General features: G+C 60.2%; 1 protein-coding gene across 2 annotated transcripts in view; it reads left to right on the plus strand.

The window, feature by feature from the left end:
• COL5A1 (collagen type V alpha 1 chain) overlaps nt 1–26,552 on the plus strand; it is a 159,234-nt gene that overhangs the window by 40,615 nt on the left and 92,067 nt on the right. For both annotated transcript variants that reach the window (XM_057724520.1, XM_057724522.1), the window contains exons 3-4: nt 4,963–5,176; nt 6,123–6,285. In XM_057724520.1, coding sequence (XP_057580503.1) covers nt 4,963–5,176; nt 6,123–6,285 — 377 coding nt within the window. The remainder of the gene's footprint in view (nt 1–4,962; nt 5,177–6,122; nt 6,286–26,552) is intronic.

The following is a 26,552-nucleotide window of genomic DNA, read 5'->3' on the forward strand; positions in this document are numbered from 1 at the left end:
TTTCAGGGGCTGCATTTTGCTTCCTCTAACCCTTTCATTCATAGGTAACTCTCTGCTTCACCCCAACGCGTTTCTCAGCTCTCCTTTAAGTCCACAGGGACGTTTAAGAGTTTGTGTCTGCGAGAGAGGCTGGGTCTGCTCTTTCTGGGAATGTCATTTGGGGTGGGTGAGATATGTCAGGGGTCCTAAGCCCCTTCACTGTGTCTTGAGGAGTCCGCCCACTTTACCACCTTTGGGTGCCAGACGTCCCCCCTGCAGAGCATCTGACCGTCACTGCAGGTGGTGGTCACTGCTGGGGCACCCTGGGTCACTTGCCACAAAGAACCACGGGGATTTCACTTTCCCGCACGTCTGGAGGGACGTGTCTTATCCTTTCTGGGGCCAACATATCTTTTAGAATCACCCAGAAGTTGTCTGCTGTCCTGCCCTGAGTCCCCAGTTTAGAATTCCTGTCCTAGGGGGACCGAGGGGGCGGGGGGCAGGGGAGGCTTGTGAGCACTGCCAGCCCAGGACCATGGTGACTGCACTTCGAGACAGACACCCACTGCCTGATGTGTGCGTGATGTGGTCACCTTCTGAGGCCATCCTGTAGGGTTAGGTGTCCTGCCTCGAGGTCATCTTCAGTCGCTTCGTTGACAGTTGGTTTAATCTGATCCCTGCCACCCAATTCAGGGTCAAAACCAACGCACCAGAGTTGGTGTCCTTTATCGCCCCGCCCCATCACCCCACGTTATCTTGTGGCGAGAAATATCAGAGGATCTCAGAATACAGACCAGGTATTGGAGATCTGGTATGAATTCCTGAACAGCCAGACAGGGATTTTTTTTTAAGCTGACATTCTCCCTAAACTCTTAAATTAGGGTCTTGATTAGACACTCGGAGAGTTTAAAAGGCTGTTACAGGGCCTTCCAGCTGTCATTAGCTCACGGGGTAGAATGGGTTCATGTCTAATGATGCCTCATTAATGCCAAATAAAACTGGAGGTCCTTGGGGATGATTTAAGCGGGAACTTCTAAGGGGTCTTTTCTGCAGGCCCCAGGGTTGGCGAAACCGCACAGCCTCTCTGTCCTTTCCTCTCTTGGGAACCTCGGAAGGGGCACCCACCTGTCCTGCTTTTTGCTTGGATGCCGGCCTCCCAGGCAGCCGTGGCATCTGGCTGTGTTTTAGATGCTGTGACTGCCGGGCGGCTGCAGAGGAAGGGGTGGTGGGGTCAGGTGGCCCCGTGGCCTGGGTTGAGCATAAACATTTTAAATGTCTCAGTGCAAAGGACGTCTGGGTCCGGGTGACTTTTCTCCGTAACAAGAAAGCCCTCGGCATCCCCCCGAGTGGCTGCCTGGATTCTCGGGGGACGCAGGAGCCCTTGCACAGGCGGGGTGGGCCTGGGTCGTGGATGAGAGCTCGGGGGCCGAGGCTGAGCAGGCGTTTGGGAGCTTTTGCGGGGACCTGTCCCCCTTCCCCAGCTCAGACGCCGGTTGACCCCCAGCGTCCACCCACGCCAGCCTCCCTCAGTCATTGAGTCTCCCGCTGTGTACAGATCACCCACGACCTGGGCCGTGTCTTTGGGGAAAATCAAGGTTCCTGGGGCTGGGGCTCTTCAGAGGACCCGCCCCCTTCCCTGCAGGTGAAGGGAAGCAGTCTGGTGTTCTCCGCACGTGCCAGCAAGACGGGGCCTAGTGTTCCTCCCTGATTCTAAGAGGGTTTTCTAGTCTTGCTCAGAGCCCGTAATCCGGGTGGTGAATCGGCAGGACCAGAGCGCGCCTCCAAGTCCCTGACCTTGGCGGTTGGTGCTGGGTGGTCCTGACACCGTGTAGACCAGGCTGTGAGGAGTAAAGCAGAAGCCAGGATGGTGATGCTTTGTGGGCAGTAGGTGCCACCAACAAACTGGAGAGGGTTGCATGACTTCCCGGGGGATGGGGGCACGGGGAGAATTTCCCGGGCCTCGTCCGCCTCTGCCTGCAGCGGGGGAGACATCGCGTCAAGTTAAGGCTGGCCTGAGACCCTAGAAGAGGCCATCATGGGCCCTCCTTGAGCAGGAGGCAGGCGTGTCCCACGAGGCTGCCCGGGCCCTGGCGGGGCGCCCCTGTGTCCCTGAACCACTGGCCTCTGCCATCACCCGGGTCCAGCTGTCCTCTCCGGAGACACGCAGACAAGGCAGCCTCCTTGTCCTCACGCAGCCCCCCCCCAGTTCTGCCCAGGATGGGGTCCTCTCCCCATGGCGCCCTCCGTCTGGTGACCTCGGGGACCCTGCGACTCCCTTCCTGGTCAGGGTCTGAGGCGGGATGGGGCGTAGTGATGTCACCCGCTTCCGCCTTCATTCCAGGCCTTCCCTCCACACCAGGGCGGGGGCTCCAGAATCAGCCTCTGTCCAGCAAAACATGTAACTGTTGGCCCAATAACTGTTGGCTTAGCAGGGTTCAGTTCGATAGCAAATGTATTTATTAAACACCCACTGTACACCTAAACTGCTCCAGTGCCTTCGGGCTTCCGTCCAAGTGGAAAGGGTATGGTCTAAGGAAGTCACTGGGCCTCTTGCGGAGCCCACCCCTCAGTTTCAACTTTTCTCTGAGAAATAAAATATGAAGTGTCGGACAGCGGGCGCGTTTCTTCCAGACAGTGCAGATTGTAAAGCATGTCCGCATCCAGCTCACGTCAAGGCGAGAATGGACTGTCTCTAAAGTGACAATAAATCCATTGTTATTTTGCCAGGAGGGAGATGAGTATTAAACGTGATTTGTCCTTTCAGGTTGTCTGAGCTGAGAACGTGTGTTACCGTAGTGATCTAAAACTTGGGAGACCGCATCTGAGTGAACCAGGAGCGAGGGGGTTCGTGGTCCCGGGCGGGGCGCCGGGGAGGGGCCCCTCTTCTCATGACTTGAGGCAGGGGGGTGACTGTAAGAGGCATGGGGTCATCACGGCGTGGGGATGGAGGCAGGCGACCCTCCGAGACGAGAGCGAGGGCGTCACGGACCCAGATACAGGTAGTCCTCCATCCTGGACGTGAGCAGGGACCTCTGAGGTGCTTGGGATCAGACAGCACCCAGGGACCAAAGGGCCACCACTGAGTTCCTGCCGCCGGCCTGGCTGGGGTCTCCCCTGGGACCTGCACGCAGACGTCCCTCCCACCAGGGCGGTTCACTCAGGCTGGGATCTCCGATTCCCTCTCATATCCCACGTTTGGAGGACAGCATGGAGGGACGGCCGAGGCAGTCGTGGCCTCCACAGGCCTCTTTCCAAATGGTTTCCCACCCGTGGAAGGGCAGCCTGAGTGGATTCCTCCGTGGAGCCAGCCTTCCCTCAGACTGGTGACCACACTGGCCGCCCCACCCTCCGCTTGGGCCTCGCAACCTTTGCTGGATACGGTGGTGCACAGACATCTGCTGCACATCTGCCCCTTGATCAAACTGTTCCTGCAGCCTTCGCCTAACACCACATGACAAAAGCTACCCCCAGCGTCCAGCTGGTCTCCCCGGGGGAATGGGCCAGGCCACAACGCTGAGCACAGTAAACAGACCCCCAACTTCCAGCTCCTTAACACGGGGCCTGACCCGGGTAGCCAGGCTTGGGCTTTTCCAGATCTTCGCCAGAGCTTTGGGGCCCATGGGGTGGATTCTTCCACCTGCCTTCCACTGTGGCCTTGAGAGCTCACGCAATTCTCTGTTGGCCTTTGGGGTCTGGTTTCTCTGCCCGAAGCTGCTGTGGCCCCTCTTGCTCTCACCCTCGAGACAGCCCTCTACCCTGGGTCCTCCAGGGCTGCAGGGGCAGTTTTCTCCTTGGCAGCCCCCCTTCCCCAGGAGGGCCCCTGCAGCCACAGGGACTGGAAGCAGAGGCCAGCTGCCCGGCCTCGCAGCCGTTCCGTCAGCAGAGGGCACACACAGATAACTTTCCCCGTGGAAGCTGCACTGATCTCAGCCGGCCATCTGGTTGACCCTGTTACCGTTCTAAAGAAGGCGTGGGTGTGATGATGGGCTCTGTCCTTACCCAGGACCGGGGACCGGGCTCCAGGCCTCCACCGCATGCTGGGCGCGAGGCAGCTTCAGCTGCAGGACCTTCTCCTTCCTCTGTCGGGGGTCCCCGTTGACACCCCTCTCAGCCTGCTGCTTCTGCCTGGTTCTGAGAAGCACTGTGACTTCAGCCGAGCCTTCCCGGCTGGGCATCGATTCGCCCAGGCCTCTGTCAGCCCTGGGCCCTCGCTGTTCTCGGGGGAACTGCAGATTGCGCACAGAGAGAACCAGCGTGGCTGGGAGGAGGGGGCTCAGACTTCTTTTCCCGTCCGTGGATGCCGGGCGTGCAGGGTGTGCGTGGGGAGGATTCTGGAGCAAGTGGGGCAGCCAGGAGCCCCCAGCAGGGCCAGCGCGGGCCTAGATTTTAATGCCCTCAAATTGTGTCCGACCTGTGTTGTAAGGAACTTTCCCTCCCCACAGCGTACCGGGGCTTGTGTTTTCCTTTTAAATTTGGATTGAAGTCTTTTGATTCATTTTACCTTCCCTCTGATTCACGTACCGACCAGAAAGTGTCAAAAAATGCAATGTCAGTCGTAATCCCCTGCCTCTGTCCCTACTTCCCCTCTTGCCTCTCTCCACCCTCCCTCCCTCCAAAAGGCATGGAATGAGATGCTGCCCCTGCCCAGAGGTGGCTCACATTCTAGAAAGTTCCAGGAAGGATTTATACATAGATGTACTGAGGTGGGGGAACTGAAAAGACAGCATTGAAGGCTCACAGTTGGAAGGACCAATCAAGGTTTGCATTTGGATTGAGCCTTGAAGGGGGTAGGTTTGGTCACATGGTGTTAGGGAAAGGCTGCAGGAACAGTTTGATCAAGGGGCAGATGTGCAGCAGATGTCTGTGCACCACCATATTCAGCAAAGATTGCCAGGTCCCTGAGCTGGTTGTTTGCAGAGAGCTGTGGCTGGGTATGGTTGGGGGGCTTCCCAACTGCCTTCTTATCTCAGTCCTCTGTTCCAGCATCTGCATTTCCTGAGGATTTCTCCATTCTAACCACTGTGAAAGCCAAGAAAGGCAGCCAGGCCTTCCTGGTCTCCATCTACAACGAGCAGGGCATCCAGCAGATCGGCCTGGAGATGGGCCGCTCCCCTGTCTTCCTCTATGAGGACCACACAGGGAAACCGGGGCCAGAGGACTACCCTCTCTTCAGAGGCATCAACCTGTCAGATGGCAAGTAAGTGGCACTGCTCAGTAGCCCACTCCTTCTCTCGCTGGAGGGTCGGGGCATGTCCCCTAAAGCCCCCCGCCGAATTGGGAATCTTATAGCAGGATGCGCTTTATAGCAGGCTGGTGCTGACATGCCCACAGGTCGGAGAGAGCACTGGGCTTGGAGTCCTGGGAGCTGGATATCAGTCTAGGCTCAGCCTCTGTGGCTCTGGGGAGCCTTTCTTCTCCCTGGGGCTCTACATCCCCTTTGTAAAATGCACCAAACTCTATCAAATGTTAGCCTCTTAGTATCCAAAGGGACATGGGAGATTGTGTAGTTATACCCAACTTCTTCCAGAAGGAATTTGAGGTATCCTTAAGGATATAGACATAGATGTGAGAGTGAATGATTTAAAAAAAGAAGTCATGTCTTTCCAGAATTCTCTGTTGGGTGCATCCCTAAACCCCAGTATTCTGAAATCACCTCTTCCATGGCCGACATGTCTGAGGCCACGTGCCGTGATCCTTGAAGACCTCAGGACGTGATTCCTGCATTTCTAAACGAGAGTTTCCTATAGATCCATCAGTCCCACCATTTCTCGTCAGACTTGGTTTCTCTGGCAGCCCGAATTTGCCCTTGGGGGTGGAGACGGTACATAGGGAAGTACTACCAGGCCTCCCTGCCCTTGACCCACTGACCAGCCCACTCCAGGTTTCAGGGCTGCGCTTGGGGCCAGACGGCTGGCCTCATCCCAGAGATGAGAGTGCAGCGGATCCCACGTGGCACGTTGTGTGGACCTGTGCCCACGCCTGTCTGACCGCAGAGGCTAGGCTCTGAGCTGGCTCAGCCCCCGCGACGCTGCAGGAAACAGAGCGTCTTCGTGTGTCCCCCGGGATTTGCGGCAGAGTCTCCGGTGTTGGTGTTTCGTGACCCCAGGCCCCCTTCACCTGTGCGGCCGTCTGTTTCTTTGCAGGTGGCACAGAATCGCCCTCAGCATCCACAAGAAGAATGTCACCTTGATCCTGGACTGTAAAAAGAAGACAACCAAGTTCCTGGACCGCAGCAGCCACCCCGTGATTGATGTGAACGGCATCATTGTGTTCGGCACCCGCATCCTGGACGAGGAGGTGTTTGAGGTGAGCAGGGCCGGGCTGTGCCCAGCACCTGGACGCGCGCCGCTGCGTGGTCACCGTCGGTGGGCCCGCCAAGCCGGCACCGCGGCGCCTGGATCCCGGTGCTCTGCCGGGGGCGCCGGGGGAGGGAACACGTGGCGAGCGTCCCACTTCTGTTAACGGTCGGAGTGTTGTCTGCCCGTGGAGACGGGCGGGCGGTGGAACGGGCCCTTGGGCTCTGAGCCCTGGGGAGGAGGAAGTGCTGATCTCATCTCTCCACAGGCTCCTGCTGGGGCCACGGGCGTAATGATGAGAGATTTGGGGGAGCTGGCCTCGGCGCAGGCCCCTGCGGCTGGACCGTCCGCTTGCTTGCAGGCTGATTCCGGGCCTTGAGCGGGTTGCTCTAACATTGCTAAGCCTCAGTGTCTCCATCTGTAAAATGGGATCATGAATGCAGCTCCTTCTTAGAACGTGACAAAAATTGCATGGGGCTGAATGCGGGAAAGCACCGCTGCCTCCTCACAGTAAGCGCTGGACACAGGTCAGCCTTGATAGCAGCCCCGCATCGGAGCAGGTGGAAAGGTGGACAGAGCCCAGTTGGTCAGATGTGAGCGAGCAGGGAGAGATCAGAACAGGCATCCCTACGTGGAAGCAGGGGGCGGGGTGGGCCAGTGTGTGAAGGTGGGTCCGCAGGTCCTGCTGAACTTGGCCGTGTTCTGCGGAGCAGGTGTCCAGGGCGACTGCGGCCCTTGGACAGCAGGGAGGGCTGGCGGTGGACCCGGCTGGCGCTGTCCAATTTTGCGAGTTAGGGCGACACACCCTCCGAGCGTGCCTCTGACCTCACTTGCCCGGAGACCCGGGATGAACTGTGGCTGGCTGGGCTATCCTCAGCCAGGCCCGGGCGGCTTCGGGGTTTTCCCAGGGAGCCGCTCTCAAGGCTTGGGGGTGGCAGAACCTGGGATTGAGTTTCTGCAGTGTAGACCTCCTGCGGGTGGGAGGATCCGGGTAAAGCAGGTGGCATTGGTGAGCATTAGAACTTATTTGTAAAACATAGGTGCTGGTAGTTTTGCTCCCAGAGATGCTGCGGGCTCACCCAGGCTCACCTGTGAAGCTCTCGGCTTGGGTACCTGCTCAGTGCCTGGGAGCCTGGGTCGCTGCCGCCTCCTGTGCTTCTCTTGCCCGAGGTCTGAATGCAGAGGCGGGTCTGTGTGCCGAGGCTGGGGCTTGAATTCATGTGCTGTGCAGTAGCTCTTCTGTGCGGTGCCAGAGCTTTCTGATTTCTAGGGCCTTTGAGTGCCGATAGTGCGTCTTTTATGGTAAATATTCAGGAAAATTCTCTCTCTATCTTAAAAAGAAATAGAATCCTTGATTTTCCGAGCCAGTAAAGCTGTTTTCCTGTGAGTGCAAGTCTGCTAAGACTCTGGTGCTGTAGGGAAGCACTAGGAAAGTCAGGGCTGGGTTCAAATCCCAGCTGCACTGTTTGCAGGCTGTGAGATCCTGGGGGACTGCCTAGCCTTTCTGAGACGCTTGTGGGTGAGGCGTGTTTGAGGACCACCAAGGCGTATGCGTAGCCCGGAGCCAGCGTTCCGTACCTGTTATCCAGGTGTATGATTAGAGAAGGAAAACAATTTATAATTTTCAAAAAGAAATGGATCTCGGATCGGATAGCCCCAGTCTTCCTTCTCTGCTTAGCCTTCCAACAAGCACGGTAGGTCCTGCTCTGCAGCTGAGAGCAGGTGGGTTTTTGCTGGAATCTGTAGCTCAAAAATATGTTCAGAATTCCAGGGAGCCCTTCTTCCTGGTCGTGGCTTTCGATATGAGGAAGAGTGGCTGCCAGGCACCAGAGATTTTTGTTGACCACAAGCTGTTCACGTTCTGAAGGAAGCGATGCCCTAGCCTTGGGCTTTCCCGGCTGTTGGACGTGTCCGCGTTAGGAAACGTGACCTGTCTTTCCTAACGGAGACCAGTGAGCCGGAGGCGGGGATGCCCTTGGGGGCCCCAGTGCGTAATTTTTTGCTTTTATCCTTCACAGAACAAGGAAGAAGTTGGGTGGGCTGGGCTTATGTTCCCAGCCACCCTTTGTCTCGTGGCGAGTGAGACAGAATTTTTATTTTTTTTGGAAATAAAAGTGATTTAACTCCTGACTTTCAAGCAGATTCCAAATAATGACACTGGCCATTTCAACCACTTTGATTTCTAGAGAAGTCTCTTTAAAAGGAGGGGCCAGCACCGTTGAAAATGATTTCCCTAGCAGCCACATTCTTCCCTGGGAAGGATGACTTCCCCTCATTAAAAGCCAATTTGTCCCGAAGCTCTGCGGAGCTCTGGGGGGCCGGAAGGACTCTGGGTACTTTGGTGGAGGGCCAAGTCGCCGCAGGCGCACGCTGAGTTTTGTGATGAGTGCTGTTTCCAAACAGGGATTGATTGAATGCTAGAGAGGCTGTTAGGGGCACTGGGCTCCTCCTGGGGTACACGTGGCCCCACAGAGGGCCCCTTTATCCAAAGAGAGAGTCAGGGATGGAGACTGTCAGGACCAAAACAAACGCTTCCCGCCGTGCAGCGCCCAGTTTTAGCCAGACCGCACCGTGCCTGGGGCTTCCCTGGTGCGGCCGCTGGCCTGGGTGTGTGGCTGGGGCAGCTGGCAGCAGCCCTCACTCCCCCGGCCTCCCCAGCCCCAGTGTGAGCCTGGCTCTGATGGGGCCACCCTGCTGTCCAGGGACATTGGACATCCCGTCCTTCCAAAGCCACCCAGGGAGGAAGTGAGGTGCATAGCAAGGTCCCCCAGGCCTTCACGTTCTTCCTCTCCGGCTGATGGCCTGGGGCCCACATTGAACCTGTCTGAGCCCAGTGTCTTCATCTGTAAAATGGGTGCAACAGGGTCTGTGCTGGGGTCGTGGGGTGGTCTAATGGAATCAGACCTGAAATGCCTGCATCCATGAGGACCAGAGCGAACCACACAGACCAGTCCCCGGTGGTCAGAGCGGGTGGCCTGTTGTCAGCATCTACCTGCATCTGCCCATCAACCGTGGCAGCGGCAGTGACCGAGGTCTGCCTCCTCTGTGGTGGCACAGGGTCACGAGCTGTCCCTCATCTCACCTTTCAAGTTAGCTGCTGGGCGCCCACCTTAGAGACGAGGGCTCTGAGCTGTGCAGGGGGTGGAGCCGCCTGGGCTCAGGGGCTCCCTCCTCCTGTGCCCATAAAACCCAAAGGGAAGGGCTGGCTGTGGGTCATGCTGCCCTGGCCAGGGTGCTCGCTCCCGGGCAGAGCCCCAGGCGGGACCGGTCCCTCAGGGTGGCGTGGTGTGCTCTGGAAGGGGTTCGGGCTGGCTCCCTGGTCACCGCTTTGCCGTCCACCTCGCTGAGCTGCCCAAGCCCTGGTCCTTGCCCGCCTGCTCCCGGGTGGAGCATGTGCCCTGTGGGGCCACGGAGGAGCTGCCGCAGCAATGCTCCTTGGGAGCCATGTGTCCGGTGTGCTGTCCTTCCTCCTGGGATGTGCCTGTGCCCTGGGACCAGTGAGCAGCCGGGGGTCCCAGGGCCTCATCCCACCCCACGAGGGCCCGTTGCTAGGGAGGTGGGGGCTATTCTTTAGACCGCTGTGAAGCAGGGCTCTGCGGGCCTCCCTGTGCAGGAAAAGGGCAGGTTTTCATCCCGGGCTTAGGAGCAAGCTCTGTGTTTTCGGAAACAGACGAGACTGCCAGGAGAGAGTGCGTCTGGCAGGAGGTGGGAAGTGGCTATTTTTCTTCAGTGGCAAACCTGGGTGGGAAGCCGGGAAGGGCCGCCAACAGGGCCCCGTGACAACATGCTGCCTGTGTGCTCTGCCCTCCCTGCACTTGGTTACCCGACACCAGAGAGGCTGAGTAACCTACTCAGGTCACCCAGCAAAACAGCAGCACAGCAGGGTTGGTTTCCAGATCTGTTGTTGTCGAGAGCTGATGGCCTGTCCTGATGTTGTGGCAGATGTGACAGTCACAGCAGCCCCTGCATCTCTCTATACACCTGACCGAGGAAACCAGGACTGTCCCCACCCAGGGCACGTCCCTGATGGTCCCAATGGTGCTGACGGGTGCCTGGCCTTGCTCCAGGCTGCTCCGTTCCCGTCGTCTTGCACAGGCCCCGAGGACACCCGAGTCCCCTGGCCTGTGGGGTCTGCGAAGTCCTGGAACCTTCCAGGAAGAGGCGGCACAAGCTGCTGGCAGGGGCAGTGGCTGCCAGAGCTGGCCTTCCCTGCGCGACCGGTGACCTCCGCCTGCACAGCACCCCTCCCCGGCCCGGGCTCTGAAACACCGGACTGATCTGGTGCACCCCGCACCCTCCTCGGCTCACCTGCGGGCCTGGAGCCGGCCCGTGTTCTAGACGGAGGGGTCTGGAGGCTGGGACTGGGGGGCAAGTCAGGGTGGTGCTCGGCCAGGGGAAGGCGTCTGCTGTGGGCTCTGCAGGGGAAGGACCCCCCTCTTGGATGAGCCTTGAATGGGAGGCGGACGTGCAGGAGGAGACCTGCCTCGGGGGACGGGGAGCAGTGGGTTCTGGGCCAGGAGCCAAGTCTGCTTTTACGCTGTTGAATGTTTCAAGCGGCAACAGGACCAAACAGACTATAAACTGGAGCTTTTCTCTGCAAAATCCCTGGGTGCCGGCGTGGAAAGAAAGGCAACGCATCCAAGTAATGGTCCTGCCGTCTGTCTGCTCTCTTTCAGCCATTTGGAAAGACCCAGTGGTTTACCTAATCCTTGATTCTCTTTTTCCAGGGGCCTGTCTTTTCCACTGACATGGTCTTTTTTGGAATTTAGTGTGTTGGAGGCGGAAACGGGGCCGCTTTCCCAGGGGTCCACGGAGGTGGCCTGGGATTCTTCACGGAGCGCAGATCCGCCTTCCTCAACGTGAGGGGTGCCTGGCGTGAAGGTCTCAAAGGAGGGGGAGCAGTGAGTTGGTATCAGAGGCCAAGGCTGTGACCTGTGACCCTTGACTCCGGCCGCATCCCATCACTGGCCACTTGCCCAGAGACCCCAGGGGTGCAGGACACTGGTTGCTCTGGTGGCTGCGGAGTGGACAGACGTGCACCTGGGTGACGAAGGGTGTGGTGATGGGTGAGCTGCAGGGCCAGGCAGGCTGCGGCCTCCTGTGTCCCGTCACACCCGGGGACTGTGCTGGAGAAAGTGCTCCTCTTGCGGATGGGGACAAGCCTGGCCCTGCTCCTTTTCAGTGTGACCCTTGTGTGCACTTTTCTTTACTCCTTTTCTGTCTGCCTCCCCACGGCTTTGTCAGTTTGACCCCAATGTCTCTCTTTGGAGAGGGACCGCAGACGCTTCTAGAGCGTGCTTTGCCCTTCCTTGAAAGGTGGTGCATTTGCGGGGCAGGCAGGGCCGATCTGGGTTCACCTTCGTGTCCGCTCAGGCACAGGTGAGCGCGACGTGCGTTCGGACAGAGGGCATGTGCGGGCAGCTCTGCGGGCTTCTCTGGGGGTGTCTCTGCACCCCATCCCCACTCGTTGACAGTGTTCACAGGCCAGGTGCCCCTCCCTGGGTCCACGGGTGTTTTTCCAGTTGACGTTGCTGGGTAGACCCGTGCTGGGGGAAGGGGGAGCCAGGCGCGGGAGCTGGACCAGGTGGGAACCACGGCTCCGTCTGGAAAGCGGGCCAGTGGGTTCAAGGTTGATGCTGAGGTCGGCCTGCTGCACGCACAGCCCCCCATGTTCTCCGAGATCAAGATGCAGCGTGGACCACCAGTGCGCCACGTGACCCTCCGCAGCCACCTTACTCACCGCCGTGTGCCTGCTGGAGCCGTCGGCACCGCGGGTTCCCCCGCCAGGGCCACCCCGGGGCAGCTGTGCGGGTGGTTCCGAGCGCTGGGCCCCCGTCTTCGCCCCCACCCGGGCTGGTGTGGCCTCGTGTGTGTCCCAGCGACGCCCAGAGGAGGCCCTGGCACGCAGAGCCGCCGAGGAGGACCCAGTGTCCGCACGGCAACCGTCACAGTCTAGCCCGTGTCCTCGGACTTTAGACGGGGATATGAGAGCCCCAGAGCTACGTCTTGGGTCCAAGTCCCCAGGGGGGCAGCTCGGACCCAGGCTTTCCCACCTCAGACTGCACGTCCTGGGCAAGGCCTGGCTGGGGGACCACGGCCACCCGGGCCCTGCTCTCTCTCCTTCGCGTCCCTCTGTGCTTTGCTTCGGAGCCCTGCCCTGCCGTATCAGGCCACGTGAGGCGGCAGCCTTGCGCCCAGCGAGGCAGACCCTAGGGAAGCAGAGGGCCGTGAGTGGGTCAAGGTCAGAGGCCCCCTGCCTAAGTGCTGCCCACTTCACAGGGACCTTCCCTGATTCCTGGCAAGGATGGGGACGTTGTAGTCTCTGTGTGTTTTCTGGGACCACAGAAAGACGTCTTCAATTTGGTCGCTTAAAAAGACAGGAGATTTATTATTTCCCAGTTTTGGAGGCCAGAAATCTGTAGTTGGAAATTGGTGGGGCAGAGCTCCCTCCTGGGGATCCGGGGGAGGGTCCTTTCTGCCTCGTCCTGCTTGGAGGGCAGTGGGAGTGGCCAGGGCCAGCAGCAGGTGGAATAATCTGGAAGGGTGCTGCCTCAGGTGGCCTGACGGGGCAGGGAGGTGCTCCTGGGGCCACCCTGGTTGTGGCCACATCACTCCTGTCCCTGTTCCGTCCTCACCTGGCCTCACCTCTCCTCCCTGCGTCTCTCCTCTGTTTGCCTCTTATAAGGGCGCTTGCCATTGGATTTGGGGCCCATCTTCATCCAGGCTGATCTCTTCTTGAGACCCGTCAATTAATTACACCTGTGAAGACCCTGTGTCCCAGTAAGGCCACATTCCCAGCTTCCAGGGATGAGGACGTGGCCCTGCCATCCGGGGCCCCTGTCCAGCCCACTGCCCAGGCCAGCGTGGCGCGGGGCTGCTCCCCATTAATGCCTGCAGGGCACGTGTGGGTGGTTAAAAGTGGGTCTTTGGCTTGCATATTTGCTTGGTTTTTTTTTTTAATTAATTAATTTTATTTTAAGTTTTGGCTGCATTGGGTCTTAGTTGCTGCGCACAGGCTTTCTCTAGTTGCAGCGAGCAGGGGCTACTCTTCATTGTGATGTGTGGGCTTCTCATTGGCTTCTCTTGTTGCGGAGCATGGGCTCTAGGTGCGCGGGCTTCAGCAGTTGTGGTACACAGGCTTAGGTGCTGTGGGTGAACTGGGGCCAGCAGCCTGTGGTCTGGGGAAGGTGTGACTGCTTAGCAGAGGCCGACGGGAGCAGGTGGAAGAATCGCATGGTCTCATGTTAATGTCCCAGCCAAGGGGCTTTCGTCTGGAATCGCTGTTCGGGTGGGCGGTGATTTTCAGGGGGTGGGGCTGCTGGCCGGGGTCATGCCGGCTACTCATGGTCTGTGTTGAGCCTAGCAGTGGGTGGGGGGCATCCCTACCCGGGCCCGGCAAGGAGGGGTCCAGAGAGACCCCATAGCATGAGGCAGGCCCTGCTTCTGGCCACGCGCTGCGGGACCTGGCCTCTCCTGCTGCCTGGCCCGAGAGGGCTGCACGTTTGTTCCGTGGAGACTGTGAGCAGCAGGGCCATGTCCCAGCCCGACGGGCGGACACGGTGCTGGGGGCCGACCTCGTGGCGTCATGGCACTTACAGTGGACTCCCTGATCTGTGGGTCCCCTGGGAGGATGGTGCCCGGTGACCCGCAGGCCGCAGCGGCTCAAAGAGGAGGGCACTGCGGCGAGACTGGGTCGTGTCGGAGGAGGTCAGCGGTCTATGGCTTTCCCAGAGGGGCAGGGCGGTGCTGCCTAAGCTTGCGGACTCTGAGTCCTGTGGTCTCGCCGGCAGTGGTGGGGAGGCGGGGGTCGTGGCAGGGGAGAGCCCACTCACTCGAGCCTGGGAGCCGCCCGTGTGGACGGCTAGAGGGCACGTGGCCTCCTTCTTTACTATGGCCAGCCGTCGAGGGCAGCCCTGGCCTCCACGTAGCGTCCGCAGGGCCTTGGGCAAGCTCAGGACTCAGCGTCCTCACCCCGAAGATGGGGCTGCTGGGCTTGTGGTGAGGATGGACGGCCTCAGCGCTTGACAACGACCTCAGCACGGGGTCCACAGCCAGCCAGTGCTGCGTATCCCTCTGCTGTGGTGCTGGCCCCGGGCGCGGGGGCACAGGCGTCTCGTGAATTCTCCGGGAGGGGATGCGTCTTCTGATGGTTCTCGAGATGACAACAATTCTCGTTGCTGTGGTTACCACCTTGTCCTATAGGAGGGCAGATCCTGAGAGGGGAGGGGCTGGAGGTCTGCAGGCTCAGCTGGCAGGTGGAGCAGCGGGGGTTCGATCCTCACCTGCAAACCCTGGGCGTGGGCTGTAGCCGGGAGGATCTGAGGGGCTGAGCCGCGGGAAGGCGGGGAGGGGCCGGCCTCCAGCGCGGTGCCTCCAGGCTGGGAACCTTTGTCAGCCCTCCTGCCGCCTCCAGGGAAAGAGCCTCCGAGATGGGGGTCAGCGCACGAGGTTGCGGGGTGCCCCCTTCTCGAGGGTGCTCTGGGGGTGGAGGGGCAGTGGGCGGGGGCCGGAGCCAGATGACAGTTTTCCCGAGCATCCGTCAGAGGCCTGCGATGGTCTTGACCTCTGAGGCCGTGGAAAATCCATCTGGGCTTGTTTCCGTCTGGGCCACCCTGGTTTGTCGGGGGAAGCTGTCAGCACGGGGAAGGTCAGGTGGCTGGCTGGGCGGGGGTGGGGAAGAGGAGGGCTGTGCTGATTGTGAGGAGACTTCACAGAGCCCAGGGGACATGCATCGTGTTGGTGCCACACATGGAGAACCCAGCATGGCCCAGAGAGGTAAAGCCACCTGCCCAAAGTCACTTAGCAGGGACGTGCAGGGCCAGACTTTGGGCCCAGGTCTGGAGCCTTCCCTGGGTCAGATGGGGGCCACTGGGTACGCAATGTCAGACTTCTGTCCCTGTCCCTTTGGGGGTCTCACCCTCCAGCCTGATGGAGCCCCTGCTTGCTCACTCCACTCTGGGGGGGGTGACCCTCCGGCCAGACCCTGGTTCTCAGTGCTTCCTGAGCCCCAAGGACCATGAGTGTCTCCACTCAAAGTGAGCCCCTTCCAGTCCCTCCTCCCCAGGCCTGGCCCTGCTCACTTGCAACCTGGAGTCGCCCTTTTCTCTAGTCTCTGCTGCATTTCCCGGCCCCTCCAGGCAACGTCTGTCCAGTTGTAGCCAGTGGAGCGTCTGTCCACAAGCAGGTCTTTCCAAAAGGTCCAGGGCGTGACCAGGCGGCAGCCGGGACTCGAGGGCACTGCGGTGACTCTCGACCCTCTTGGAGGCCTGGCATTCTACAAATCAAGTAATATAAATAATTCTACAAGTTAATTTCCCCGAACACACACTGCCTGCTCCGGAGCCCCGCCCCACTGCTTACAGGTGACGCTCGGGGAGGCTGTGTTTGAGGCCATTCTCAGGGACTGGGCTGTTCCGATCGTCCGCATGAGCCAGCCACACTGTCTCACCCTATGCCTTGCACGTCCGGCAGTGAAGGTTTGCAGTCGAAGTGGCTGGGTCTGGGGCAGAGCCCAGGACCTTGGCCGGTGTCATGCCGCACGGCCTCAGTGCTTGAAGTGAGTCTGGATCACGGCACAGAACGGGGGTGCTGGCGTGGAGTGTGTGCGGCAGCCCTGGCCTCTAAAATCACCCCCTCCCCGCCCCTGCCCCGCTTGGCACCCCTGTGGGGAGGTGTGTATTTTGCACGCATGGAGTCCTTCTCATGGCCGTGGACCTGCAGAAAGACCCGGGGTGGGGTTGGTCATAGACAATGCCAAGTTACTGTCTTGGTTGGCACAATAACATGTAGAAAGGTCTTTCAGGTTGGGACTGAGTTCTAGAACCAAGGAAGTGAAATTCGGTGAGGATGAAGGTGAAGTCCTGCACTTGGGTTCAAAACAAGCAGCTGGCAGGTGCAGAATGGGGGGATGTGGGGGTCTGTGTGTGTCAAGCCCATTAGCAACCGTGGGTGTGATGTGGTGTCATGGTGATACGTTCGGAACAGAGGGCGGGCTGATCGAGGGGCTGGACGTGCAGAGTGGAGGCTGAGCTGAGACCTGGGGTCTGGGCCTAGGATGGAGATGGAGCTGGTGCCTGAGTGTGGAGGGTCTCGTCCAGGGGGATGGGGCGAGGCGGTGGCAGAGTGAGAACCACAAACAGAACGTTCATGCCGGTGAGCCTTCAGCATCCACCTCCTCCACCAGTGCCCAGCTCTGAGGCCACTGCCTCCAGGAGGCCTTCCTTGACCTCCCCAGGCAGAGTTAGTCTCCTGGTCACCTCCTGAGAAATCAAGGAGAACTTGAGAGTTGAATTCAAGGACACTGATGTATTCGTCTTTGTGTCTGTAGGCCCATCACAGAGGTGCTAAAAATGCTGGTCGAAAGGGTGAAAGAATGAATAATCAGAGCTGACTGCCTTTGGAGGGAGAGGCTGCTGAGCCTTTGTCCGGGATCCAGGGCTGGTGGTGATGGTGGTGGTGGTGATGGTGGTGGTGGTGATGGTGGTGGTGGTGGTGGTGGTGGACATGATGGTGGTGATGGTGGTGTTGGTGATGGTGGTGGTGGTGGTGGTGGTGGGGATGATGGTGGACGTGATGGTGGTGGTGGTGGTGGTGGTGATGGTGGACATGATGGTGGTGTTGGTGATGGTGGTGATGGTGGTGGTGGTGGACATGATGGTGGTGTTGGTGATGGTGGTGATGGTGGTGGTGGTGGTGGTGGTGGGGATGATGGTGGACGTGATGGTGGTGGTGGTGGTGGTGATGGTGGACATGATGGTGGTGTTGGTGATGGTGGTGATGGTGGTGGTGGTGGACATGATGGTGGTGTTGGTGATGGTGGTGATGGTGGTGGTGGGGATGATGGTGGACGTGATGGTGGTGTTGGTGATGGTGGTGATGGTGGACATGATGGTGGTGTTGGTGATGGTGGTGATGTTGGTGGTGGTGGTGGTGGTGGGGATGATGGTGGTGGTGATGGTGGTGGTGGTGATTGTGGTGGTGGACATGATGGTGATGGTGGACATGATGGTGATGGTGGTGATGGTGGTGGTGGTGATGGTGGTGGTGATGGTGGTGATGGTGGACATGGTGGTGTTGGTGATGGTGGTGATGGTGGACATGATGGTGGTGTTGGTGATGGTGGTGATGGTGGTGATGGTGGTGGTGGTGTTGGTGATGGTGGTGATGATGGTGGTGGTGGAGGTGGTGGTGATGGTGATGGTGGTGAATGTGTTGGTGATGGTGGACATGATGGTGGTGTTGGTGATAGTGGTGGTGATGGTGGTGGTGGTGATGATGGTGGTGGTGATGGTGGTGGTGATGGTGGACATGATGGTGGTGGTGGTGGTGATGGTGGTCATGATGGTGGTGTTGGTGATAGTGGTGGTGATGGTGATGGTGGTGGTGATGGTGGTGGTGATGGTGGTGATGGTGGACATGATGGTGGTGTTGGTGATGGTGGTGGTGATGGTGATGGTGGTGATGGTGATGGTGGTGATGGTGGTGGTGGTGGTGATGGTGGTGGTGGTGGTGGTGGTGGTGATGGTGGTGGTGGTGATGGTGGTGATGGTGGACATGATGGTGGTGTTGGTGATGGTGGTGATGTTGGTGATGGTGGTGGTGGTGTTGGTGATGGTGGTGATGATGGTGGTGGTGTTGTTGGTGGTGATGGTGGACATGATGGTGGTGTTGGTGATGGTGGTGGTGATGGTGGTGGTGATGGTGGTGATGGTGGACATGATGGTGGTGTTGGTGATGGTGGTGTTGGTGATGGTGGTGATGGTGGTGGTGATGGTGGACATGATGGTGGTGTTGGTGATGGTGGTGGTGGTGATGGTGGTGGTGGTGGTGGTGGTGACGGTGGTGATGGTGATGGTGGTGATGGTGGTGGTGGTGGTGGAGGTGGTGGTGATGGTGATGGTGGTGAATGTGTTGGTGATGGTGGACATGATGGTGGTGTTGGTGATAGTGGTGGTGATGGTGGTGGTGGTGATGATGGTGGTGGTGATGGTGGTGGTGATGGTGGACATGATGGTGGTGGTGGTGGTGATGGTGGTCATGATGGTGGTGTTGGTGATAGTGGTGGTGATGGTGATGGTGGTGGTGATGGTGGTGATGGTGGACATGATGGTGGTGTTGGTGATGGTGGTGGTGATGGTGATGGTGGTGATGGCGGTGCTGATGGTGATGGTGGTGATGGCGGTGGTGATGGTGATGGTGGTGATGGTGATGGTGGTGATGGTGGTGGTGGTGGTGGTGATGGTGATGGTGATGCTGGTGGTGATGGTGGTGGTGGTGATGGTGGTGATGGTGGACATGGTGGTGTTGGTGATGGTGGTGATGGTGGTGATGGTGGACATGATGGTGGTGTTGGTGATGGTGGTGATGTTGGTGATGGTGGTGGTGGTGTTGGTGGTGATGGTGGTGGTGATGGTGGTGATGGTGGACATGATGGTGGTGTTGGTGATGGCGGTGGTGATGGTGGTGTTGGTGATGGTGGTGATGGTGATGGTGGTGGTGATGGTGGACATGATGGTGGTGTTGGTGATGGTGGTGGTGGTGATGGTGATGGTGGTGGTGGTGGTGGTGACGGTGGTGATGGTGATGGTGGTGATGGTGATGATGGTGGTGATGGTGGTGGTGGTGGTGGTGATGGTGGTGGTGGTGATGATGGTGATGGTGGTGATGGTGGTGGTGGTGATGGTGGACATGATGGTGGTGGTGGTAATGCTGGTAATGGTGGACATGATGATGGTGCTGGTGGTGGTGGTGGTAGCAATGCTGGTGGTGATGGCTGGGGTGCCAGTTGCTGCTTTGTCTAGGCCTCACCGGGTGCCAGGCCTGCCGAGCATCCTGCATGTACCATCCTGCTTAGTCCTCAGGATGCTTCTGTGAGGCAGATCTTATTATCCCCTTTGCAAACACGCTCTCAGAGGCCTGGGGAGGTGTGGTGACCTGCTTAAGGCCCCACAGCTGGTGAGAGGGGAATCCCGCATCCACCTGTGGTCACTGCCTCATCCCTTGTGCGATGGTGCCCAGGTCATGCTTCTTCCTCTGTGAAGCTTGTCATGATGCGTGTGTCCCCTGCTGCGTGGTCAGCCTGCTGCCCACAGGCTTGCTGCTCCAAAAGGCCGGTGTGGGGGAGGATGGAACAGCTTCACTTATGTGCCACCCAGGCTGCGCTCTTCACCTAAGTGTTCACAGTGAAATATCTAGGGCCATGTAGCTGATGTGGAAAGGACGTGGGACCCACGCCCTTTATAGAGTTGGGCGGGCCCGTGAGCCAGCCTAGCCCTGCTGCTGGCTCTGCTGCCTGTCCCTCAGTCTGGGGACGAGGAATCCCCTCTCTGAGCTCACTAAGCTGACCCTTTAGTTACTGCGGCCAGTTTCAGGGTGATGAGGCTGGGACTTGACCATCACCTGCCCTGGCCCCTTCGTGGAGACTTAGGTGTGGCACGCAGCCTGCACCAGCGCAGGTGTGAGGAGACGCCGGGCACAGCACCTGGCAGGCGGTGCAGGTGAGAATTGGACTGGGACCAGTGGCGGCCACATAGTACGGGAAAAGGTCAGACGTGGACCAGCGAGGCGGCACCTGGGGGGTAGCAGGAAGTCGTCTCCAACCGCGTGGAAATATTTCTTTACCACTCACTCACCTGGGTGGTGTGAAACTCTCTCTCACCCTCCAGGGTGCTGTGAAAATCATGGAAGAAATGACTTAGACCCCCCCTGGCTTCGGGACCTTCCTTTTCCATTGTGTGACACATGGTGAAAAATATCACAGCAAGATGTAAGGTGTGACTTGTTTGGACCTTGAGAGCTTGAACAGGAAGAGGGGAATCAGGAGGCCTTTCTTGTGCGAAGTCACATCAAGGAGGTGGCTCATAGAAGCCCCCTGTCCCGAGTACCCCAGCCTGGTCCCGAGTGTCAAACCCACCAGGCTCCCCTGGGGAGGAGAGCTTTGCAAGGTGGACAGTGACCACGTGTCCCTGGTGCTCTGTGCCCACGTGCGCCTGCTCCTGTCACTTGCTGGGAAGTGGACTGAGACTGGGCTGCCCTCTCACAGGGCAGATCTGTGACCAGAGCCCAGGCAGCCTGGAGGTCGATGCTTGCCTCTTGTTTCGGCTCCACAGACGGTACGCCCCTCCCCCCACCCCACCCCCCGCAGCCTCAGACAAGAAGTGTCCATTCATCCTCTCAAATGATCGTGTGTCTCCGTTTATGAGTGTGAAGTGCTCAGGCTAAAATCAGCTGCAAAATCCCCAGGAAAAGCCACGTGCTTGGCAGGAGCCCCTTGGGGCTGGATCGGGTTGGACAGGGAGGGGCCGCGGTGCCGGGCAGTCCCTGCGGGGCTGGCTTCCCCCCAGGGACCCGCGGCTTTGTGTTGGAAGGAGGGACGCAGGATGAACTGGCAGGCGGGAGAGGAATGAAGAGCCGGGCGCGTGACTGGAGGGGCAGCAGCACGAACGCCTCAGGCTGGGAAGCCGCGGGCCAGGGCCTCCCTCATCTGGGCAAAGATGTTTTCCGACTCCACAGCCCTCAGGGTGGCAGAGCGCTCCAACGAAAACTTTGCAATTTCTTCCGCTCATAGCAGAAGCGCAGCTTGGATAATATCTCATTATGGGAAAAGGCAGAACCGATTCCCTCAGCAAAATGCCTGGCTCAGCCAAGGACGCCTGCGCCCTGTGTGTCCCGGTGGCTGGGGCCTCGCGGGCCGCCCCGCCTGTCCTTGGCAGGAAGACAGACGGCCGCTGGCCACCCCGGGCGTCGGGGCTGTGCGGGGAGTGGAGTGGCCGTGGTGACTGCTGGGCCGGTACAGAAGCTTCCAGGGGCTCTGTAGAGCTTTACTGAGCTGGTGGGCGCAGAAATAAGGCGTGTAAAAGGAGAAAGCCCTAAGCATCGTTAAGAGCCAGGGATGCAGTGAAAGCAGCGTGCCTGCTTCTTGGGGCAGGCAACAGGGGCCACCGTGGGGCAGGCTGTGCGGGACCGCCGCGTCTGGGGCTCGGTGTTTAGAGCGAAACTGAGTGATGAAAGGGCATGGCCTGGGATTGGAGACGTGGCCTCTGGTGTCGGCAGCGTGCCTTCACAAGGTGGGTGGGGCGGGGACCTGCCCCGCGGAGGGCTGCCTGGATGAGGCGACCCTGTCGTTTCTGAGAGCTGGCAGCTCAGGTTGGCGTATGTGCGGGACACACCACTCGACCCCAGGGAGACCAGGAGGCGACACGGGAGCCCCCACTCTGAGCCCCTGTGAGAGGGACCACCTCCTGAGCCTCAGTGGGTGCGTCCATGACGTGGGGATGAGGGGGAGGAAAGGAGGTCCAGCTCCCTTGTGGAGAGGCCGTGGGGCGGTGGGCTGAGAAGGGGAGAGGCAGAGACTGGCGGTGGGCAGCGGGCACCCGGAAAGCCGTCCCGTCAGGGTGGGCGGGGGACGGGATCCGTGTGAGCAGCCCTGGCCTGTGCTGTTGCCGAGGGAGAAGGTGACGCCCCAGCTGCCTGGGGTCCCCCGCGCCTCCATAGGTCAGCTGCCCGTGACCTCGTGCGTCCTGATGTCCTTGGGAACCAGGAGGCCCACTGTGCGGCGTGGTACGGGCCACGTGCCCCTGCAGGTCCCGGAGAGAAGTGCTGCTGTGGGGGGGAGGGAGGGGAAGGCGGGGCTCGGGGCCGTGGGAGGAGCACACACCCTGGCCGGAGGAGGCAGCTCCCATGCAGGGTGCCCCTCCACTGCTTCGGGCTCTGCGGCGGGGCTCGGAGGGTGAGGCCGCGGGCAGGGAGCGGGGAAGGGAGAGGGGAGCGCGCGAGAGAGCAGGAGACCGTGCGGGGGGTCAGGACCCTACCCACATGACGGCGGGGATGTCGGATGGGGAGCAGAGAGAGCACCGTGGGGGCCCTGGTGAGTGTTCGCTGCATCGTGGACAAGGGGGCCAAGGCCCCGGTCAAGTGTAAGATAGCGTGAATGTTGGTGAGGGGCGGAGGGGTGAGGAGATACACGGCGGGACCTGCCTGGTTCTGGAAAGTTCTTCCACCCCACGGCCTCCGTTTCCCCATCTGTGAAGCGGGGGTTGTGGTGAGGCTCAGGAGAGTTGTGAGGGGGACGCCCAGGAGTGGCCGGGGGCACGGCGGGCCCCCGTCACGGCATCCCCGTTCCCTGGACTCAGAGCCCTTGGGGCTGACCCACTGTCGAGGCCAGGGGGACCCACCGCCCGCTGACCTCAGATTCCGTCTGTAAGTTGAGACAGTTTTACTATATCAGGGATTTTGATTTTCTAAGGAAACCCTGTAAACCCTTTCTTAACTAACGTTCCTCTGGGACAACCTGATGTGTAAAACCTGCTGAAGACCCGGGCCCCTCCACGGAACCCCTCTGGAGAAGCCCCGGCCAGGCCGAGCTCCCAGGTCCCAGCGTCCTGAGGGAGCCGTGCGGGGCAGGGAGGCACCGGAGGAGGCAGGAGGTCCCGGGAGGCAGCAGGGGCGGGCGCCGCTGAGCCGGGGTCGTCCCGCAGGTGCTCCCAGGGCTCTGAGGGGCTTCGGCGGGGAGCGGGGGGCAGCACCTTCCAACAGCAGCCGCTGTGAAGGCTTCACGTGGCGGGGGGGGGCGGGGCGGCTCCGAGACAGGCCGCCGGGTCTGGAGCTTGGAGCTTGGTTTCCCATCCCACGAGGCATCATGAAAATGCTCTCAAAACACAGTCATAAAGCTGTGATCATTCCTTCATGTTTGAAAGGCAACACACACCCGCTTAGGGCAGCTGAGGGGCGGGCAGCCCAGGGGACACGCTGCCTCCAGGTTGCCGGGTGGTGGCTGCTGGGAGCCCCGGGCTGAAAAGGAGTCTGAGGGTGTCGCCTCTGGTCTCAACGAGACAAAGCACCGCGGGAGAGGAGGTCTCTGCGAGGGGCGTGCGAGGTGTTCCAGTCCCCAACCTAAAACGCAACTCGAATCACTGCAGGTCTGCTTCCAGCCTCTCTCTTGATGTCGGGGTCTATTCTGGTTTTCCCAACTTCCGGCAGAGCCCTCCACCTGGACCACACAGGGGTGTAGGAGGGCAGGGGAGCCCCAGGTTTCTTTTGGCTCAGTGGGGAGCCCAGGGTGGCATCCTGTCTGGGGTTGCCTGCCTGGTGGCCGACGGGGCCAAGACAGTCGCCCACACGCCCCCTTGCTGCAGAGAGACGTTGGTTGGCCCTGACTGGACGCTCCAGAAGGGACAGAGGACTTCCTGAGGCCTCCCTGCGGACAGAAGGGGGGCACTCTCGGGGTGGGGGGGGGTGGCTGCCTTTGCCCCAAATATAAGAGCAGAGCTTGTCTGAAGACTGAAGGGGGTGCTCTCGGGCCTGGCTCCCAAATCCCAGGTCCTGCCCCCCACCCCCGCCCCGAGCCCTTTAGGGCAGAGTGTCTGAGGAACCCAGTCCCGGGAGCCCCTGCTGGGCGTGGGGCGGGGGGAGTCGGGAGTTCCTCGCCCTGGACGCCTCAGGGCGTTTATGGGGTGCGAAGGTCATGGCTTTCAGGGACTGGGCCCCCAGGACACCTCATCCAGGGCCGCCCAGTGTCCGTGTGGCACCCCAAGGGCTGCCCGTGCCCCCAGCATCCCATCCGTGCTTTGGGGTCCAGGAACCACGCTGCCCTGCCTCCGGTCAGAACCGGTGACCAGCCGCCCAAGGGGAGAGCGGTCAGAAGCCCCCATCCCGAGGGGGCGCGTGGTCCTCCCTGGCTTGTGGACCTGCTGTCCCCTGCGTGGCCAGGGAGGGGCCGTTGGTGGTTTCCTTGGCTCCTGCAAGGGGGGTTTGGCAGCTTTTCCCTGAGCCTCCCTCCTCCTCCCAGTCCTCAGTAGGGGTCTGCTGCTGGGGGCTGGGGGCAGCACCTCGAAGCCCCCCTTCCCGCCCTGCCCTGCCCTCGGGAGGTGCCACCTGTGCGTGGTTTGGGGGCCGGGGAGCCATCTGCTCCGTCTGGCAGCCTGGGGGCAGAGCTGGTGCCACACCTGTCACCCCAGGGTCCTGTCCCAACTCTCCTGCTCCTGATGGGGCGCCCGGGGGGGTGAGCCCCTCCCCACGGGCAGGAAGAGGGAGAGGATCTGGGCACAGAGCTTCCGAGGGGCTTCACACCTGTGCCTCAATTTCTCCTTCTCCACAGTGGGTGGGGGGTGGTAGACCCCTGCCCCCTGAGGGACGCGCCCACCGAACAAACAGGCATGTTTTTTGTTTGTGTGTTTTTTGGCACACGGGCTTAGTTGCTCCGTGGCATGGGGGACCTTCCTGGAGCAGGGATCGAACCCGTGTCCCTTGCATTGGCCGGCGGATTCTTAACCACTGCGCCACCTAGGAAGCCCCCAGGCATGTTTTTTGGTGTGGAAATCCACTCCAGGATTTGGCGGGAAAAGTGATTTGCAACCCATATGGACATCTGCAGGGGAGGGTGGGCGCTGGAAATGAAGGGGCTTCACACTGGCAGGGTCCTCGACGGATCACGTGGTCACTGCCGCAGTCCGGGGCGTGGGTGGGCAGGCACGGAGCCAGGCCTGGCTGAGGGCCGGGTCAGCAGGAGCAGCCCAGAGCCTGGGCTGCGGGAGGCACCTCCGCTCCGGCCGGTTCTGTTCTCGGGAGTGGATGCCTTGCTCGCCGCCTTGTGCGGGGCCCGCAAGGCCTGCTGCTGGGCCGGGTGCCCCGGGACGCAGGGACACAGAGATGCACCGGCCACGTCCGCCGCCCGGGGAGCTGGGCTTCCCGGGGAGGCAGGCCCTTTGCGGGACCACGGTGGTGAGTGTGCCGAGGGGCGTACCCCCTGCCCGGGGTCACGGCTGCCCCCCAAAGGCCCCGAGCCTCTTCTTTTTTCCAGTGACTGCATTTGGAGAACATATATTCAGATGTCAAGCTGCCAGTTGCAGGGAGAAAATACGTTATTTGAATTGGATGAAATGTGAACTAGAAGTCGTGTTTTAATAAAAATGTGTGGTTTTGATTGTTGTTCCTGTCATATGGTTCCTGTCTGCTGGAGAGTTTAAACGCTGGCCAGGAGCCTCTGACATCCAAAGAGAGAGAGAGGTGGGGGCAGAGAGGGGGGAGAGGAGGAGAAAGGGGGCCGGTGGGCGGCCCTGCCAGTCCAGGGGGCTGGAGGACAGCATGGATTTGGAGAGGGATGCCTCTGGCCTGGGTGCGGGTGGGGCGTCCCGAGGTGTGGGCGGGGGCGCCCCTCTCCTGCTCTGCCCCCACGACGCCTCCACATGCTGTTATGGGCCCGGGGCTGGGGCCCACCCTGCACGCCTGCCCCTCCCAGTGGCAGGAAGGCAGCGGGGCTGCAGACCGAGCCCCGGGGGGTGCGGCCAGGCTGTGGTCGGTGGTGCTGATGGGAAGGGCCCACCTGTGTGAGTTGCCAGAGGCAGAGCTGGACGGCAGCGGTGGCGGGGACTGAGGAGGAGGAACTTTCCACTCTTCCGAGCTGCCTGCGTGTAGACGGGCTGCCGAGGGAGTTCTGGGCCCCTCGCTTGTCGTGGGGGTTTTTCAAACCCGGATTGGGGGCCATGTATCAACCGTGCCTCAGGGATCAGGTAGGCATGGGCCTTTGCTGGGCTCCAGGACTGTCACCCAGCCCAGCCAATCTCTAGTCAGGTTTCCCACAGAGCCTTTGGGAAGCCAAGGAGGGTGCAGGTCCTGTCCCCAGAGCCGTGCACGTGGCCGGCGCCCCGCTTAACAGACCCCGGAGGCCATCCGTGGACCCACGCTTAGTGACTTTGGGTGACCCATCACCCTGGTCCTGCCTGGGGGCCTGTCCCTCTCTCCTCCCGGGGTCTGGCACAGAGAAGGGCCTCACGCACCGTCACCAAATGACTGGCAGGTAGGGTGCAGCTTCCTTGCCTAGGCCTGTGGTTCTGACGTGTGCAGATGGGCACGTGTTCTTGCTCCACCCGTGGCCCTGCCCTACAGGAGTGGGCGTGCCTGTTGCTGGATCATGGCAGAGCGGAGACACAGGAGCAGGGGCAGCCTCAGGCTTCTTGCCAGAAAGGGGCAGTGGGGCTGGTGGAGGAATCGAAAACCTGATGAATACACAGTTTGGGTGTGACGGGGTCTTATCCATGGGGCACAAACCACGCCCAGGGTGTTAGGAAGGGCACCGCTAGGCAGTGCTTCTGGGCCATGGCTGCATCTGCCATGTGTGATGCAGTGGCTTGCGCTTAGTATGTGCTCAGTAATCACTATTGAATGAGTGGATGGGTGGATGGATGGATGGATGGATGGGAGCATGGATGGATGGATGGATGGGTGGGTGGATGGGCGTGTGGGTGGATGGATGGGTGGATGGGAGGGTGGATGGATGGATGG

This window comes from Hippopotamus amphibius, chromosome 2 (assembly GCF_030028045.1).
Source record: "Hippopotamus amphibius kiboko isolate mHipAmp2 chromosome 2, mHipAmp2.hap2, whole genome shotgun sequence".
NCBI classification, from domain to species: Eukaryota; Metazoa; Chordata; class Mammalia; order Artiodactyla; family Hippopotamidae; genus Hippopotamus; species Hippopotamus amphibius.